The 16970-nt window shown below is 40.1% G+C and overlaps 1 protein-coding gene across 1 annotated transcript; it reads left to right on the forward strand.

Annotated features, from left to right (window-relative positions):
- The first annotated feature begins 560 nt into the window (after positions 1-560).
- LOC119549952 (serine protease inhibitor 42Dd) lies at positions 561-2260 on the forward strand. The gene is made up of 4 exons (XM_037858336.1): positions 561-741; positions 815-1719; positions 1778-1928; positions 1991-2260. Exons 1-4 carry the CDS (start codon positions 726-728, stop codon positions 2113-2115), a joined length of 1197 nt encoding a protein of 398 aa, XP_037714264.1. The 5' UTR covers positions 561-725; the 3' UTR covers positions 2116-2260.
- Positions 2261-16970: the final 14710 nt, after the last annotated feature.

The raw sequence follows: 16970 nt of genomic DNA on the forward strand, positions 1-16970 counted from the left end.
AACCCGGCTAAACAATAAGGAAAACACATGCGACTGACAACAATGACAGCGTCAACGGCCAACTAAAAACTTTTCCATCACAATACAACTGATATCCAAAACAACGAATTCATTCGAAGCGTTTAATTTGACTTACGAAAGCGCTTAATTGTTTTTCAACAAAATCCCCCGACTTTCATCCATCCAATAACGTTCGTTTACTACGTTTAGGTAAATCTACAGTTTTAGTTTTAAAACTGTAATTAACTTAGTTCTATGCAGTTTTTCTGTCAGAAACATTTAAATTGTAACTAAATAAATACCTTAAATCAAATAATAAACAAAAGCAGAGTTTTCACTTAGTTTATTTCACATATCCAACCTATTAGTTTTGCTTTAGTATACTTTGATTGGTCAATCGAGTTTATGAAGGAAGTTAATTTGTATACGAGTTTTAAAAGTAATAACAGTAACAAAGGCATTCCAAATGTGTATTAGTCACAAACAAATACATCAACTAAAAAACTTTTATTAAACATGTTCCATTACACAACCCAAGTACCCTATATGTTGACAAAGGGCTTCCTGTGTGTACCTTTTTTTGATTAATTGCCGACCTCAAGTAACCGGTTTAGGTGCGCCTCAGAGAGATGATCTTCAGAGATTATCTTGAACAAGTTGGTGACTCACCAGCCCATTGTTTAATTACTAACAAAACATCTTGTGAGCTTTAGTTGGATCGCAACATGCCTAGCGAATGGGGTGAGATAATTTGTTTTACCGAGAGAGTATATTATTTTTAAAAATTCACACTGCCTGTGCCTGTTTTCCTTAGTTTTCCTGATCATCTGCCTGATCCCGATGGCCTCAGGGGGAACCACGGCGCCATCACTAAGCGCCAGTCCCATAGTCTTTGCCCGGAATCTTTTTCGGGCCCTAAACGATGAAGAAACCCCAGTAAACATGATGGTTTCTCCGGCTGCTGCCCGCAGTGCCATGACCTTGGTTTTCATGGGGGCTGGTGGGAAAAGCGCGGAGGAACTGCGCTCCAATTTGATCCTGGGCGTGGCCAATAAGTCGGAAATCGCCAAACAACATGCGGAATCCTGGAGTGAGGAGTGCTCTTGTGCAAAAAAAGGAGTTGCCCTGCGTTTGGTTACCCGCTTGTATGTCAATGAAGAGGAGAAAATACGCCCGGAGTTTAACACCCAGGCCATGGAGTTCTTTAACGCCCAGGTTGATCCTCTAAATTACTTGAACCCCGAAGATTCGATTAAAAAAGTGAACAAATGGATGGAAAAGCAAACGTTTTACACTGTGAGGAATCTGTTCACCCCAGAGGTTTTCAGTCCCGAGTCCAGTGTTATCCTGGTGAACTCACTGTTCCTTCGAGCCAAATGGGATAAAGTATTTCCCGTGGAACTTACGGAGGTCCAAGACTTTTGGATCAATCTTCGCCAGCGGATGGAACTGCCCATGATGAGACAGATTGGCCAGTTTCGCTATGGCGAGTCCAAGAAACTGAAATCACAGATCCTGCAGCTGCCCTTTGAGAAGTCCAACATGACCATGATGATCATTCTGCCCAAGGATATCGACGGATTGGCAAAATTGGAGGAAAAACTAGGGCTGCTTGATATGAACGAGGTGGCAGCCAAAAGTCTGATGAACTCAGTAGATGTGACGCTTCCAAAATTCAAGATCGAGTGTGATATTGATTTGAAAGTACCACTACAAAAGGTAAGAAAAGGATTTTTTTGAAGCTGTATACAAGTCAATAATCTAATTAATATATTAGCTGGGAATCAATCGTGTTTTTGAACCTGGCCAAGCGGATCTTAGTGGCCTTTTTGCCAAGAAAACCCCACACAGGATTTCAGAGGCCAGACACAAACTGTTTCTAAACGTTACCGAAACAGGTTGTGAAACAGCTCCAGAAGTTAAGAAGGGTAAGAAACTATAATTGCATATGTATTCCATAAATTTACCTTTATATTTATTAAAATTTTAGACGCTCAACCTGTGGTAATAGAGGATAATCCCGATCTCAAGGTCTTCAAGGCCGACCGTCCATTCGTTTTTGCCATCCGCAACAAGAAAAACGTTTACTTCGTGGGCCATTTCATTAGGCCCTAATTGCGGGTGAAGTGTTGCAAATATTTTGATGGTGATGGCCCGCAGGCAATCACGGCAAAATGGCAGTATCCCAATGAACATCAAATTATTGCCAAACAAATGTACACAATGCATTGGAAATACAAAAACAGCAGGCACAGGCAAACATTTGTGCGGTGGAGAGATTTGGGGGTGCCGAATAAATGGCAACATAGCTGCCGGGACAGATCATTGCGAAAATTTGACGAGTCGATCTAGCCATGTCCGTCTGTCCGTCTGTCCGTCTGTCCGTCTGTCCGTCTGTCCGTCTGTCCGTCTGTCCGTCTGTCCGTCTGTCCGTCTGTCCGTCCGTTTCTACGCAAACTAGTCTCTCAGTTTTAAAGCTATCGGGCTGAAACTTTCCCAAAAGTCTTATATCTTTTGCAGGTAGTATATAAGTCGGAACCAGCCGGATCGGACAACTATATCTTATAGCTCCCATAGGAATAATCGGACAAAAAAATGAAAAAAAATTATATCTTTGGTGTTTTTTAGCATATAAACTCCTAAGCTTGGAAATAACAATTTTTAAATAATTTTGAATTTTGAATTAAATTTTATCGAAATCGGACGACTATATCATATAGCTGCCATAGGAACGATCGGAAAATTTGTGGAAAAATAATATGAACAAAATTTTAGCTTCGGTGTTTTTCAACATATAACCTCCTACGCTTGGAAGTAACATTTTTTAATCAGTTCTGAATTTCGAATTAAATTTTATCAAAATCGGACGACTATGTCATATAGCTGCCATAGGAACGATCGCAAAATTGGTAGGAAAATAATATGAAACAAATTATAGCTTCGGTGTTTTTTAACATATAACCTCCTACGCTTGGAAATAACATTTTTTAATTAGTTCTGAGTTTCGAATTTAATTTTATCAAAATCGGACGACTATATCATATAGCTGCCATAGGAACGATCGCAAAATTGGTAGGAAAATAATATGAAACAAATTATAGCTTCGGTGTTTTTTGACATATTATCTTATACTATTGGGAATATCATTTTTTGTGTTTTTAAATTTATTAATTATAGCTGCAAGGGTATATAAGCTTCGGCTTGCCGAAGCTAACTTCCTTTCTTGTTGGGGTTGCTTTTGGGAAAAGTTTTGTACTATTTAATTTTCAAACTCATGAATCTAATACTTTTTTACGGTCAAAGATTTCTATAGACTCTAATCTAAGAAAACTTAGGTCAGATACAATTATTTTTCAAAAATCGTGAATCCAACTATGATTGTAGAACATTAACTTATACTTTATCAAGTTGCACTTAAAATTAAATTTTTAGAAAACGTTTCTGCTTATAAACCGAAGTCTAATTATCAGTTCCATAACAATTCCATTGAGTAAATACAAACATGAAAATGGTAATTAAAGTAAGCTGCCTTTTAAAAGCAATCCCGGCTTAAAGCGGCCACAAAGGACCTAAAAGGACAGCAAAAATATGCTTACCCCCCGTGAGAGTAGAGAAAGTCGGCTGCAAACGAGCATCGCCGGCATTCTTTTGCCCGGCCAGGGAAGCCAACTTGTTAGCCAATTTTAAATACAACTGCTGCCACTGACAGTAATCAAGATTGCACGGCAATGCCGGCGCGGCTACAACAATGCCAAATGCCATTCCGGCCAGCAAGGGCCAACAATTGAAAAATAAGTAATTTCTCAACTGTAGTGAACTTCGCAGAAGAATCGGAGGAGTGGTAGTTGGAGCATCGGGAGGAACAGCAGCTGAAACAAGCCAAAGTCCGAGCTGGAATCGGAATAGAACTCGGAATCGGAATAGGAATCGCAGGAGATGGAGTCGCTCGTCCGGTTGGAGAACGAAAACTTTGCCCGTCCAATTCATCGATGATTGTCGTGCAACGCGATTCTGGTTTTCATTCTGACTCTGATTCAGATGCTGATGCTGGCACCGTCGTCTGCCATCGATGGCCATTCCGGCAGCCGGTGTGGCACAAATGTTTATCTTTCCCCCGATTCCTGCCCCAACGGAGATGGAGCTATAGATGGCTCTTCCGTCATCGCAGCGGAAGTGCAGCTGCGCAAACTTTAGAAAGAGCCCGGGGGAAGTGCCAGTATCGAACTGTTTTCGGCCTTGTCATCTGTGGCAAATGCTAATGCAAAATGTCACCGTAATCAAATTACCCAAAACTGGGCACTACGTAATGAATTCGTTTGCTGGGCTCTAGGTTCTGGGCGCCATGAATAATTACATATATAAATATGGAATTTCATATCGCAAATACTTCGGCATTGCCTACATATATAATCCAATTAATTTAATTGCTTTGCATACGCTCGTGTTTGATCCACTTGAAATGCCAATATCTAATGGCCACAATTCAGCAGTTGCATAATCTATGGCAAAAAATTGACCTCGCTTTTTCAGTGCATAATTAATTTCAGTATGAATATTATTGGGTATGGCCACAGTCCTTTGAAATAGGGTCGAATGTGGAGCTAGGAACGATTTCGAAATGTAATTTAAAACCAATCAAACGCATTCACATGCAACATCGAGCGGCAAATGCCGGCGGTCACAAAATGCATCGAGCATCTTTGTTGACCCCAGCCAAGAGATTGTTTACAGGGGGCGGTGGAGCATTGGTGCATTCATATCGTCGGAACGCACACTAAATTCGATATAGGTGGAGGCAATTGCCTCACAATGGGGCAAGCAATCGATTTAATAGCTGCAACAATGGGGGTAACAGGATCTGTGTTATGAAACAATCACTTGGCCATGCGCAGAATTAGGTTAACTAAAGTTGGGCAACTAGACAATGGCCTCTTTGTCTTTTGGTGCTCCAATTTTGAAGGAAATTAATAGGGTACTAATAAGCTCACTAGGGGAAGAAGGTATGAGTGTCCCAAAACGATAGCCATAATTATAGTTAACTAAATTCAGCATGCAAACAGAAACTTCACTTTCCTTATAAATAGAGACTACTATCCAAGACTGCATAGAAAATAAATAGGATAATGGTTTTTTAAAACACTTAAATGGTCTGACAGTAACCTAATGCACTTAACATTTAATGGTAGCAGCATAAACAGATTAAATTATATATATAATGTAAACATTTTAAGGGTTCGGTTTCCTTTGGATAAGTCTAAAATATTCAGATTGTACATCGATTCGTATATTTTATTTAATATGTTATAATTATCTCAGCGGATTTGTATTGCCCTTTATAAATAACTTATAAATTGTTATCTTGAAATTCAATTAATTGTCATTTTGTAATGAAACTAATTTCAAAGATCGATAGATAAATATTATGCACTTTCCGATGCCAATATTCATTTCATCTCACATCCCGAAGTCACCTTTTGTCATTGACTGTGGCAAAGTTAATCAACTAACTGCTCAGCCAGCCACGCCCCCCGGCCGCCTCCGCACTGCAATGGAGCGCATCTCCTGAGGGGCGAAAACTAACTTATTTATGGGTATCCCCGACTTTGACTTACGTGCCTGCCATTCGAATGAAGTTTTACGTCTTGCGAATCATATTCATATGAGCTGTGTCCTGTAGGTTCGTGTGGGTATTGCCATTCCCCAGGACCCGAGTCCTGCTGCCCGTGCTCCGCCTCCGGAGTCCCGGATCCTGAGTGTCTATTGCCGACCGGGCCACATGCTGCAGGAAATTACATTTCAATTTTAAAACGACTCTCATTGCCAGCTTCCGTTACAGTTGCTCACCTCCATTTGCCCATCGCGGCAGGTGGCCGTGTGGCAAGTGTGGCAGGTGCGGCAGGTGTGGCAGGCGTGGCAAGCGTGGCATTTCGGGCTCGGGCCAGGTGAATCGAGACGGCAGGTGAGTGAGCGGCGGCACACAAAATGGCCTGCCATGAGCGGCACTTATCGCTCGACTGCAGCTTAAGCGCCGGTTAATCCATCACAAAAGTGCATGCATTCCTCTGCCCAGCCCCCCACTCCACATCCCGACAATTTCCATGTGCTGCGGGGCGTGCAAAGTGCTGCCGTTGCTGATAATAAGCCGTCATCCAGGCAAAACTCCTGATGAGCTGAAACTGAGGCCCGAACTGACGCTGCACCGGCAGAAAAAAATCTATCAAAGATCAGTTAATTATCACGTACCATTCCATTCAAGCTCTTCGAAGGTACTATATTTGTAGTTTCTAACGATTATTCTAGTAAGTAATTTTCTAGTTTTAAAAAGAACCTATCCAAATTCATTAAAACAATGTCAATCAATGGGACAATTGTCATTTTTATCGATTACCATTAACATCCTGAAATTATCACTTAAGTCTGCATTGCTACAATTGCTGGTATATATCCAGATTGTACATTGACAATTAAGATCACATTGACAAAACATTAATTTTTTAAACGCAATCAAGTCCTATGTCGGTTATACGTTTACAAATAGATACTTTATGGACTGAGGCAAAAAAAATTCTTTTAAAACTCTTAGGATCGGCCAATGTGTGCCTAATGCAAAATTTATAAGATCACAGTCTTCCAAAACTGTTAGTTAAAATTGGCAATTAAAGATTATCGAATTAAAATAAATATTTTTGGATATTTTTTTTTATGTTAGCATGATTATATTTACCTAGCCAGTAATTTACCTACCAGTATTTACATAAAGTCAACTTTAAAACTGTTTCATTTGTTTTCCTCATGTTAATTTTATCTATAATAAACTAATCTCATATTATTTCTTTCTCTGTAAACCTTCATAGTTGGACACGGCACACGGCTTTTCATTGCGGTTACGCATACGCCGCGTTGCCCCGCCGGCAGACGTGCGTGCCATAAATAGCGGATGGAAAATGCGGTTGGGCTGCGAAATGGAAATGGAATGGGCAGGGCTCATCCATTCCACTTGCAGCGAATTGCAAGTCAACGCCAAGTGTCTTAAGTATGCAAAAAGAAAATCTGCAGAGTGCGCGGGCGGCGAACTGAACGCTGAACTCTTAACTCAAGTCTGGACAGGTGATTTAAAAGCCATTTGTCAGCCGAACGGGGAGCGGGATGAGCTGCTCCGGGTGATTGGCTTGGGTCAGTGAAATTATTCAAATTATCCCTGGGAAGATTTCGCTGTCAGGACGCCGGCAGACGACTGCAGTTGTTGTTCGGGGGCGGCAATCAAATGGCCTTAGTGGCATTCTTTTATCGCCCATCCGCATCCGCGTCTGCACTCCACGCAATCCTCCAGTTGACAGCCAACAGCCAGGAGAAAGGAGCCAGGATCCACAAAGGCATGGGCCAAAGTCCATGGGCCTCATTTGTTGTCGCTGATGGCAACCGACTGGATATCCCATCTATTATAAGTGCTTACCACTCGCCGACGAGCATTGACATTTGGCTAATGGCGAAAATGTCACCGAAATGCAGACCCAGACGCAGACAGGCAAATAAACAGCTCTTCAAGAGGGGGCGTGGTCCGGCTTAAAGAGGGCTCCGAAATATCAAGGGAAATCGAAACGGAAATCATAATGCTGCAACCTTGACCCATCAGATATTTCAATCAGCTTATCCATAATTTCGCTTTTTCAGTCCATCAATCATTTTTCACGCATCAATTAAGGAAATAATGATGCCCCACTGCTGTCAGGTATCAAAGTATGCATTACAGTTGGTCCAGATAAATCCAGCTTGAATAATTTTTCTTTGTAAGTTACATAATGAAATTTGAGGCAAATCTCCCGTTTAATAGAATTTTAACTTAGGCTTTGGTCTACGTTAAAGCTTCACATTTTGTACATCCTACTAGTCCTACATATATCACATATCTATTTCTATCACATTTTGTTTTGCCTACTAGTACTATATCTTTTTAAGTTAGGATCTTTTATATTCTTAGCTAACATTTGTAGTTACTCATCTTTAACTCTTTCTTCCTGTGTAATTTAAAATTAACCATGATTGGCACTGCATGGATCCAACTATTTATCAAATCTTATCAAAAACCGGAGGGGGCCGCATTTCTTATACACAGTCCCGCACATAATTCATTTAGCAGCGGGAAGTTGTGGTTGTGAGTGGAGCAAATCAAAAGCAATCATAAATCAAATCATTTGATTCATTGATTACATAACACATGCAATGCTGTGCGTTTGTGTGTGTGGCAGCTGTCTTAACGCGCCTATTTAATCAACCCAAACCCATGGCCCTTTTCCACAGGCATAACATAACCCACCCGACCCCAAGACCATATGAGAGGACCCCACCGAGTCAAGGAGCCCGAGACTATTGATTAATAACAATGCCCAGCAGGGGGTGGCGAAAGAAAATTGCCTGCCTGGATTTGCTAATGGGCCAAAGTCCCTCCCTTGGATTTTCCCCTGCGATGATTGGAGGCCCTCAACTTAAAGCTGTTACAAAAATATGGCAACAATTAAAACTGCTGTGGCCCATTGTCTGAGCACACACAAAAGCAATTAACTGTCCGATTTGATAACAATGACAAATATAAATATACGTGTGTGCACTGCAAAAAATAGGTAAAATGTGATGATGTTTTAGAGAAAACACATACATCGAAAATTTCAACGTTATATTATTATTTTAGATACAACTTTAAAGAAAAACTAAAAAAAAAATATTTTAAATTGGTGAACGTTACTTTACTATACAAAACAATATATTAAACTAAAACTTATGTTAAACTTAAAGTTGGACTTAAACTCTAAATTTCCTTACATTCTATAGGTTAAAAACCTGGTTTTAGTTTAACATGAGAATGAGAAAACAGTCCTAAAGATTTGTTAAAACTTTAAAAAATCATATATCTCAGAACTTAATAAGGTATTTTAGTTTTTTATAGTTTTTTCCCAGTGTCTTTATGCTGTGGCCGTAATTGAAAAGGACTCGATGCAGTCAGGGTCTGGTAAATGACTAAAAACATACAGAATATACAAAATACAAGGAGCGGGCGAGGGCGAGACGAAGGTGGCACGTCCGGGTCGCAAATGTTATGACAAGTGATGTCGCCTCTTGTTTGCTTTGCCAGCATGCTGGCAAATTCTCAAAATTGTTTTTTCATTACACACTGGCTGGGGCGAGGAAAAATCGGTGGGACCGAGGAGAAGTCAGACTTTTGCCCCGAACTAACTGCAGTTTGCTGCACTTTTGCCACTCGGAGACAATAACTCATTAACATAACATTTGGAAGTCACTAGCTGGCTTTCAAGCTGCAACACATGCGCCAACATTTCACGCTGTCAATCAGCGAGCAAGTTTCGGCGACAACTGAGCACAAACATTTTGACATTTGGCAAGTGTCAGCGGCCCAGATGATGAATGCGCCCCAGATCCAGACAACTTGGGAGCTTCATCCTCGAAAACGAGCTAACAAAACGCACCTTTTTGCATTCGGCCGTTAAACAGACGAAACTCTAAAACAACAGACAAATGACCACAGATTGTATTTTATTTCTCCATACACTATGCGGAGAGTAAGAACGCTTTAAGGAGTTCTGGAATTTAATCAAACCCGTATATAATGCGATTAATTCACATATGTTATGTAAACTGGACATGCTGATTTGATTCAGTTTTCTTTTTCATTTTCTCTAAGTCCTCTTCTCTTTCATGCGCTGCAAATTAATACCATTCGGAAATCATAACAGATTCTACCAATAGAAATGGAAGTGCATAGGAAAGGTAGACCGTTTACTAACTGGAGTTTGCCGTAGCAATACACTATTTTTGTAATTCTACAATGTATAATTGTAAAATATATTCTTATTTTCAAAAGGAAAGTATGTTACAAATTTAAAGAGCATCTATATAAAGTAAAATGTTTGAAGAAACTCTTAAAGATCCCCTTAGAAGTTAAAATCTTACAACATTTATGCATTTTTATTGTATATTTCACAGAGTATTTCAGTAGTCATACCGAATACCATAAAGTTCCCAGTCGCTTTTTGTTTTATGTCTCTAAGCACTCGCGGCGAAGATGAACGACAACAAAAACAATGACCAAGAATAATTGCATGAAATAAAAAGCGGATTTGCATTTTAGATTCCCAACGTCCACCTTTTGCAATACTGTTGATTTTTGTGTTGTCATTAGAGGTGGGGTGGCACAACGAGCAGGAAAATATCTCAGCTTGTCCGCTGACAGTCGAGCTGGGGGACCAAAAGTGGAAACTGCTTGGTCTTACCGATAAGAAATGCAGCCACCGAGGGAAAAGCGGGAGAAAGCCACTCTGAGTAAATGTCACACAAAACTAATACTGAGGACCATTTTTTATGACAGCCTGTGTCCAGACCCCATAAACCTGTGAAGGGAAGATAGAAACAAAGAAGATACACAGATAAAATAATTTTTAAAAAGGTACTAAAGTGTAACAGTGTGAACATGATATAATAAATGGTACTTCGATTTTCTGATTAGTTCTTAAATATAATATTTGATTGGGCTATAAAATTAAATTAATAAATAATACAATATATTCCCTGCTAAAAAAACATTATTATTATTATATATAGAGATAGTTTTTTTCATTTTATAAGAACCATTTTAATGAAAAAGGGAAAAGTCGGCTTTAAAATGAATTAAATGTAAGTATGTGAATTTGATTATACTTTGTATCTAGTTAGTTTAGGGCGTTAGTTAATTTGGCGAAATTTTCTCACAGTGCATGAGTTAAGTTTTTGTAGTCCTTACATTTTGTCATTTTGTGTGTCCTGCGCCCACGGCTCAGTTTTTGAGTTTTTGGTGTTTAGTTACATGTTTGTCTTTTGAGGAGACGAAGCTCTCCGTTGATGAAGTGCCGGCTAGCTTTAAAGTGGGCAATATATTTTTATGATTTCCCCGCTGCTGTGGAAATTTTGATGTGATTTGCCTGGACAAACTTTTCCTGTTTCTTTGTTTTTTTTTATTCACGCTCATTTCACATAATGCGGGAAGTTTGATGTGTTGTGATTTGCTTTTGATTGTTGGCATATTTCCAGAGGAGGTGCAGACCAGGGGGTCGAAAAAAGAGACCCAAAGATGGCAATTAGTTGGAAAAGAAAGCGCGGAAGGAAAGGAAATGCGAAAAGTGAGTGTAAATATTTTAGCTAAATTTTGCAGAACGAAACCGCTGCGCAAATAAATGCGAAAATCCCCAACCTCCCCGGATTTTCCCCACTTTTTCGCCTTGTATGGGACAATGTAACATGCAAATTTTGTGGTGAAAGACTGCACAAAAAGCGGAGCAAGAAGCAGCAGCAACTATTTGCGCAAACAGAACAAGCGAACGAACAGCTTGTCTAATTGTAATCCGAGTTGTAAGTCGTTTAAAACAGACAACGAACGATGGGCGGTGGGCTGTGGGCGGGGGGCGGTGGGCGGCAGGAGCGGTTTGGGGGGCGTGGCAGGAGCTGGACGAACGCTGGAGTACTCGAATTAATTACCCTCGGAAGTTGCTTGGTTAACAACGCGCAGCGAAATGGAACGGCACACGGAAATGCCCAGAGCAGAAAGAACAGAGAGCAGAGTGCACTAGGAAAAAATGTGGCAGTTCTGGATAGTCAATTCAATGAAATACTAAGATACAGCTATTGTCTCAAGGACATTTTGACAATCCCAAAATTATAATTTATACAATCTAAAAGCCAATCGTAAAGCCAGAATGTCTAAATTCTTTATTTCTGATTGCTTTTTTTAGCATTCTTTCCATATATTAATTTGACAGTTCTTTAAATTGTAACTAATATATTTTAAATTTTTTTAGAGTTCGTTTTTAGTTGATATTTTAGTATGACAGAAAGAAAAGAAGACTCTAAACTTACAGCCAACCGAACTCTTAACAAATAATGCTTAGAATATTTGTATCTTTCAAGTTTTTAAGGGAGGTACAATTACCAAAATGTAAAAATTTAAATATATATTATATATTATTATATATATATATTATATTTTATAATATATTTATAATATTATATTATAATATATAACTTCCATATGTTTTTACTTTTTTAATAGGTCGATTGGGTTGCTTCTAAAATATAAGATCTAAATGTTGTTCCAGATTTCTATCTATACGACTTAATATCGTATTTTTAACTATTTACATCAATTATAAACACAAGAGCAATCAGATAAGATCATTTTTTAGATAAAGGTAAATTTAGATTCACCAGAATGATAAAGATATAATACTTTGGCAGTGACTTGGTTAGAGTTTATATTCTTGTTACTGCTTTAACTCGTTTCTCTCAGTGTACCTTCCAAATCGGACACTCTGCTGTGTGGACTTTGCGTTCGGGAATGTCATCATCAACGCTCAAGTTCGCGTGCACAATGTGGCAGAGGCAGTGGCACTGGGCACAGCACTGGCGATGGCGATGGCGATGGCAATGGCACTGGATCTGGGAATGTCCTTATACTGGCTCTGTTTCTGGCCAGGACTTGTGGCCGCAATGCAATGAAATTGCGACCACACCATCCTCCCACTCTGGCTCTCTTTCGCACGTCGTGCAAATGAATGCAGCGGAAATGAAATGAATTCGTTAGAGCCGCAAAAACGCAGCCAACGAGCTGCAATGAGAGCTGTGAACATTTCACAAACGGTTTGCAATTAATGAGTGCGGACGTTTCCAAAAAAAATACCATACCTATATACATATATATATATATATATGTATGCCAGTGGAAAATCTATAAAGCTATGCGTAAAGTGTGGGCGGTGATGGGCAGTGGGCGTGGCAGTCAGTCAGTCGAGCTGTCAGAAACATCAATCGGGGGAACTTATCGCTTTGACACTATGCCAGTGTTTTGGCATGTGAAGCCCGAGATTTTCCATCGCACGGACGTGTATACAGAATAGTTGAGTACCCAGTCAAGTCCAAGTTCCTTCTCTTTGAACAGAGCTTAACATAATGAGCTCAAATTAAAATCTTGTTAAAAGTGCAAAAGGCGCAGACACCGAAGACAAAAAAAAAAAACAAAAAAAATCTAAAAGCCAGCGAAGGAGCTTCGGAAAAAAATTTATAGAAATTATTCACGACATTTGCACGGCGCTGAGACACTGGAACTTAGACTGAGAACTGGAGACTCTCCACTCGCTGCCTGCACTTGACTTCCAGTTAATCCCGGCAAGCTACTTAAAAGTCATTGCAGCAACAAAAGCAGCAACAGGAAGAGCACAAAGTGGAGGAGTGAAGATGCAGCTGCAAAGGAAAACTTAATTAGAAAATTATGCGCGCAAGTCGAAAGAGCAGCATTAGAGATGCGGACGAGCGACACTAAGCCGTCTCAGTCCCCATCCCCATCTTCATCTCCATCTCAATCTCCATCCACATACCCAGCCCAGTTCGCTGATTTGCATATTAAATGTCAAGAAGTGATTTTCTAATGAATCAAAAACCATCAAATTCGGCTGCATCCCTCTCAACTTCACGGTGAACGAGTATCTCCTGCAGTTTTAATGATGGCTTCGCATTAATGGCTGTCAAAATTGTTGCTCCTTACCCTGCACTTAGACACCAGAGCACATACACATCCACGACTTGAGATGCTGGAAAAGTTATGTGGATCTACTTATGCAAGTTGTTGGCTTAAGCTTTTTGGCCCGTCTTCGTAGTGCCCTCGCGTCTGTGTGTGTAAATACATACACATCCTTCGGCATCTACCACGTTTTTTGCGACTTTGTCAAAGCCAAAGCCATGCGAATGGGACTGATAAGCATTCCCTAGTACAGTGCCTCACAGAGTAATATGGCGTCTTTTGTTTTAAATTAACTACATTTTAATAATTAACTTAAATTTAATACATATCGCACATATATATGCAGATATGCTTCAACTTAGAGATAAGTGGCGCCCAACGTGGGGCCATCCATGACTTTTAATGGCGCCCAACGTTGGGCCCTTGCTCGTACAACTTTTCATTTTAATTTATAGTTTTCAAATAACCAGATAATGAAGTAATTGCACAATGTTATACTGATTTCCCACACTTATGAAACTCTTGAAAAAACATGCAGATTCGGTTTATGGTTTTGAGTCTGACTGTTTCCGTAGATACTCTTATGTGTATAATGTGAATTTGGCAGGACAAACTTTTCTAGCAGTTGGGCGGCGGGAAACGATAATTTCACACACGACAACAACGAATCATAATTTTCTCGCATTGATGTTGATTAAGTTGTGCTTAAAGTTTGCCATCAAGCTACCCTCGTTACCCCCGTTCCAGCTTTTCATCCGCTTTTCACCTGGAAGACAGTTGGTGCGTCAAGCTGACTGACGACATCCTCACGTGCCAAAAAAGGAGGCGAAAACTTTCTCATGGGACGCAGGATGGGTGTAGGTTTTCCGGGAAAGGTGGAGAGTACGGAGCACTAGACCAGGCGACAGTCGCATCAGAAGCCAATAAGGGCAGACATTAAAATTCATTTAATGGTCAATGCACTCGCACGAGGGCGACAAATCGGAGTTGGTTGCACCATCGCCATCGTCATCGTCATCGTCATCGGCGGGATCAAAACCAGACGAGCAGCTGACTAAGTTTTAATTGAACTTTAGTGAGTTCCAAAGCTCCAACTTCGCAACAGCAAAGCCACAAAAGCAATGAACAAGCACAGAGACAGAATGAGGAAGGACAGAGACCGAGCGGCGCTAAAAAATGGAAATGAAAAAGGGATACAGCCAGGTAACAGGCAATATTACTTTAATGGAATAATTAAGCATGTTTGCCCAGCACAATGGCCAAGTTTGTTTTCTTAGTCTTTGTTCCACAGCCATTGTTAGGGGTAGCTCAAGAAGAAGAAGAAATGGGAGAAGACGAAGCATCAAAGGCCCGCAGCTGAATTTCCTGCCATCCTTCTTGGCCATATTCAATATGCACGCCGCAACGCAAGTCGCAATCGCAGTCAGCGCCAGATTCTCGGCCATAATCATATTGAATGACAAATAATTGAGGTTAGTTTAGCCATTGACCTGTGGGATCTGCGAGGAGGGAAAGAGAGAGATCCGGGTCCCAAAGAGTGAGAACTACTCGGCGATGTCAAACACGTTTCAGGGCTCATGAGCAGGCCAAGTGTTGATGGGCGGCGGTCCAGTGGGTGGAACCACCACAAACCACACGTGCTGACATCGCCCCCAAAGCCGATGCCACAAGGACACTTGAAACATCAATATAGTAAAGATATTAAAGATATCTTACCCTATCATATGGCCAAGTACTAAAGACGTATTTAATATTAAAGTACTTTAAGGATCAAGAATAGGTTATTTCTTTTCAATACTCAGTGTAATATGTAAACATAAACATAATAAGATTGCTGTTGGAAAACAATGACTATAAGTTCATGAAAGTATAAGTTGGAAGTTCCCACTTTATGGAGTTAAAAACACCTAATAGGATCTATTCCATTGATTTTTAAGTTTAAGTATGGCACTGTTATTTTAGAAAAGAAAACTATTTCCCTAAAAATCAGTGGAAGCGTTGCCTTTTAAGGTGTACATGAATACGATTTTTTTCGAGTGCAGTTGTCCCACCGCAGCTGCTATCGCTTCTTCTTCCATTGCCGCTGATCCAATACAAAGGCGAACAATTTTCTAAAGAAAAACTTTTTGTAACGGAAAAAGCAAAAGTTTTGCCTTCGACACCGCAACGAGGATTGTGTTTAGCAGGCCATACAAAAGTGTGAAGCAGACAGCCCGTAGAAAGAGAGGGAATACGGCATAAAAAAGAGATGGGTAGAGACGGGTAGCCAGAGATAGAGTGCATCGCACTTCCTGCTCCTGCCGACTGCTAATCCATAGTCATAGTCACACTTGGCTAGTGATAGTTTTAGGCGTACGTGTGGAACGTTTCAATTTAGTCCGACGGAGTCGCGTGCGCAGCAAAAATTGAATTTATTATCATTGGAATTGATTGTAAGGAGCCGCATCAGCATCAGATTCAGCTTCTATGTATTTTCCATTTCTATTTCTGTGCCAGCCACTTTCCACTTTCCCACAAAGCAGGTCTAATAAGTGCGAGCACTGCGGTCACAAAGTGTCAAATTTACAACTGACTTTGATTTATTCTGCTGATGAAGGGGTGGTGTAATTGAAATATCTCTGATTAAGCTGCGACTTTTGCAGTCTGTGCACTGGGGGGAAATGTAAAAGTTGGTTGAATGGGAACTTTAATTTTCAATAAAATAGATTTAGGGTTGCATACATGAATAACATTTTGAATACAGTTTATATGGGGCAAGCAATACGAATGTATCACTGAATTGTATGATTGAATTATTAAACAAGTAAATTAATTGGAACCCTCATTTTTATACCCTTGCAGAGGGTATATTGATTTCAGTCAGAAGTTTGCAACGCAGTGAAGGAGACGTTTCCGACCCCATAAAGTATATATATTCTTGATCAGCATGACTAGACGAGTCGATCTAGCCATGTCCGTCTGTCCGTCTGTCCGTCTGTCCGTCTGTCCGTCTGTCCGTCTGTCCGTCTGTCCGTCTGTCCGTCTGTCCGTCTGTCCGTCTGTCCGTCCGTTTCTACGCAAACTAGTCTCTCAGTTTTAAAGCTATCGGGCTGAAACTTTCCCAAAAGTCTTATATCTTTTGCAGGTAGTATATAAGTCGGAACCAGCCGGATCGGACAACTATATCTTATAGCTCCCATAGGAATAATCGGACAAAAAAATGAAAAAAAATTATATCTTTGGTGTTTTTTAGCATATAAACTCCTAAGCTTGGAAATAACAATTTTTAAATAATTTTGAATTTTGAATTAAATTTTATCGAAATCGGACGACTATATCATATAGCTGCCATAGGAACGATCGGAAAATTTGTGGAAAAATAATATGAACAAAATTTTAGCTTCGGTGTTTTTCAACATATAACCTCCTACGCTTG

Source organism: Drosophila subpulchrella, chromosome 2R, assembly GCF_014743375.2.
Source record: "Drosophila subpulchrella strain 33 F10 #4 breed RU33 chromosome 2R, RU_Dsub_v1.1 Primary Assembly, whole genome shotgun sequence".
NCBI classification, from domain to species: Eukaryota; Metazoa; Arthropoda; class Insecta; order Diptera; family Drosophilidae; genus Drosophila; species Drosophila subpulchrella.

Bases quoted from the DNA above. Each gene is read 5' to 3' on its own strand.
- LOC119549952 (XM_037858336.1), top strand. The intron at 1,720-1,777 runs GTAAGAAAAGGA...TTAATATATTAG, and splicing joins TGAAAGTACCACTACAAAAG to CTGGGAATCAATCGTGTTTT. The intron at 1,929-1,990 runs GTAAGAAACTAT...TTAAAATTTTAG, and splicing joins AGCTCCAGAAGTTAAGAAGG to ACGCTCAACCTGTGGTAATA.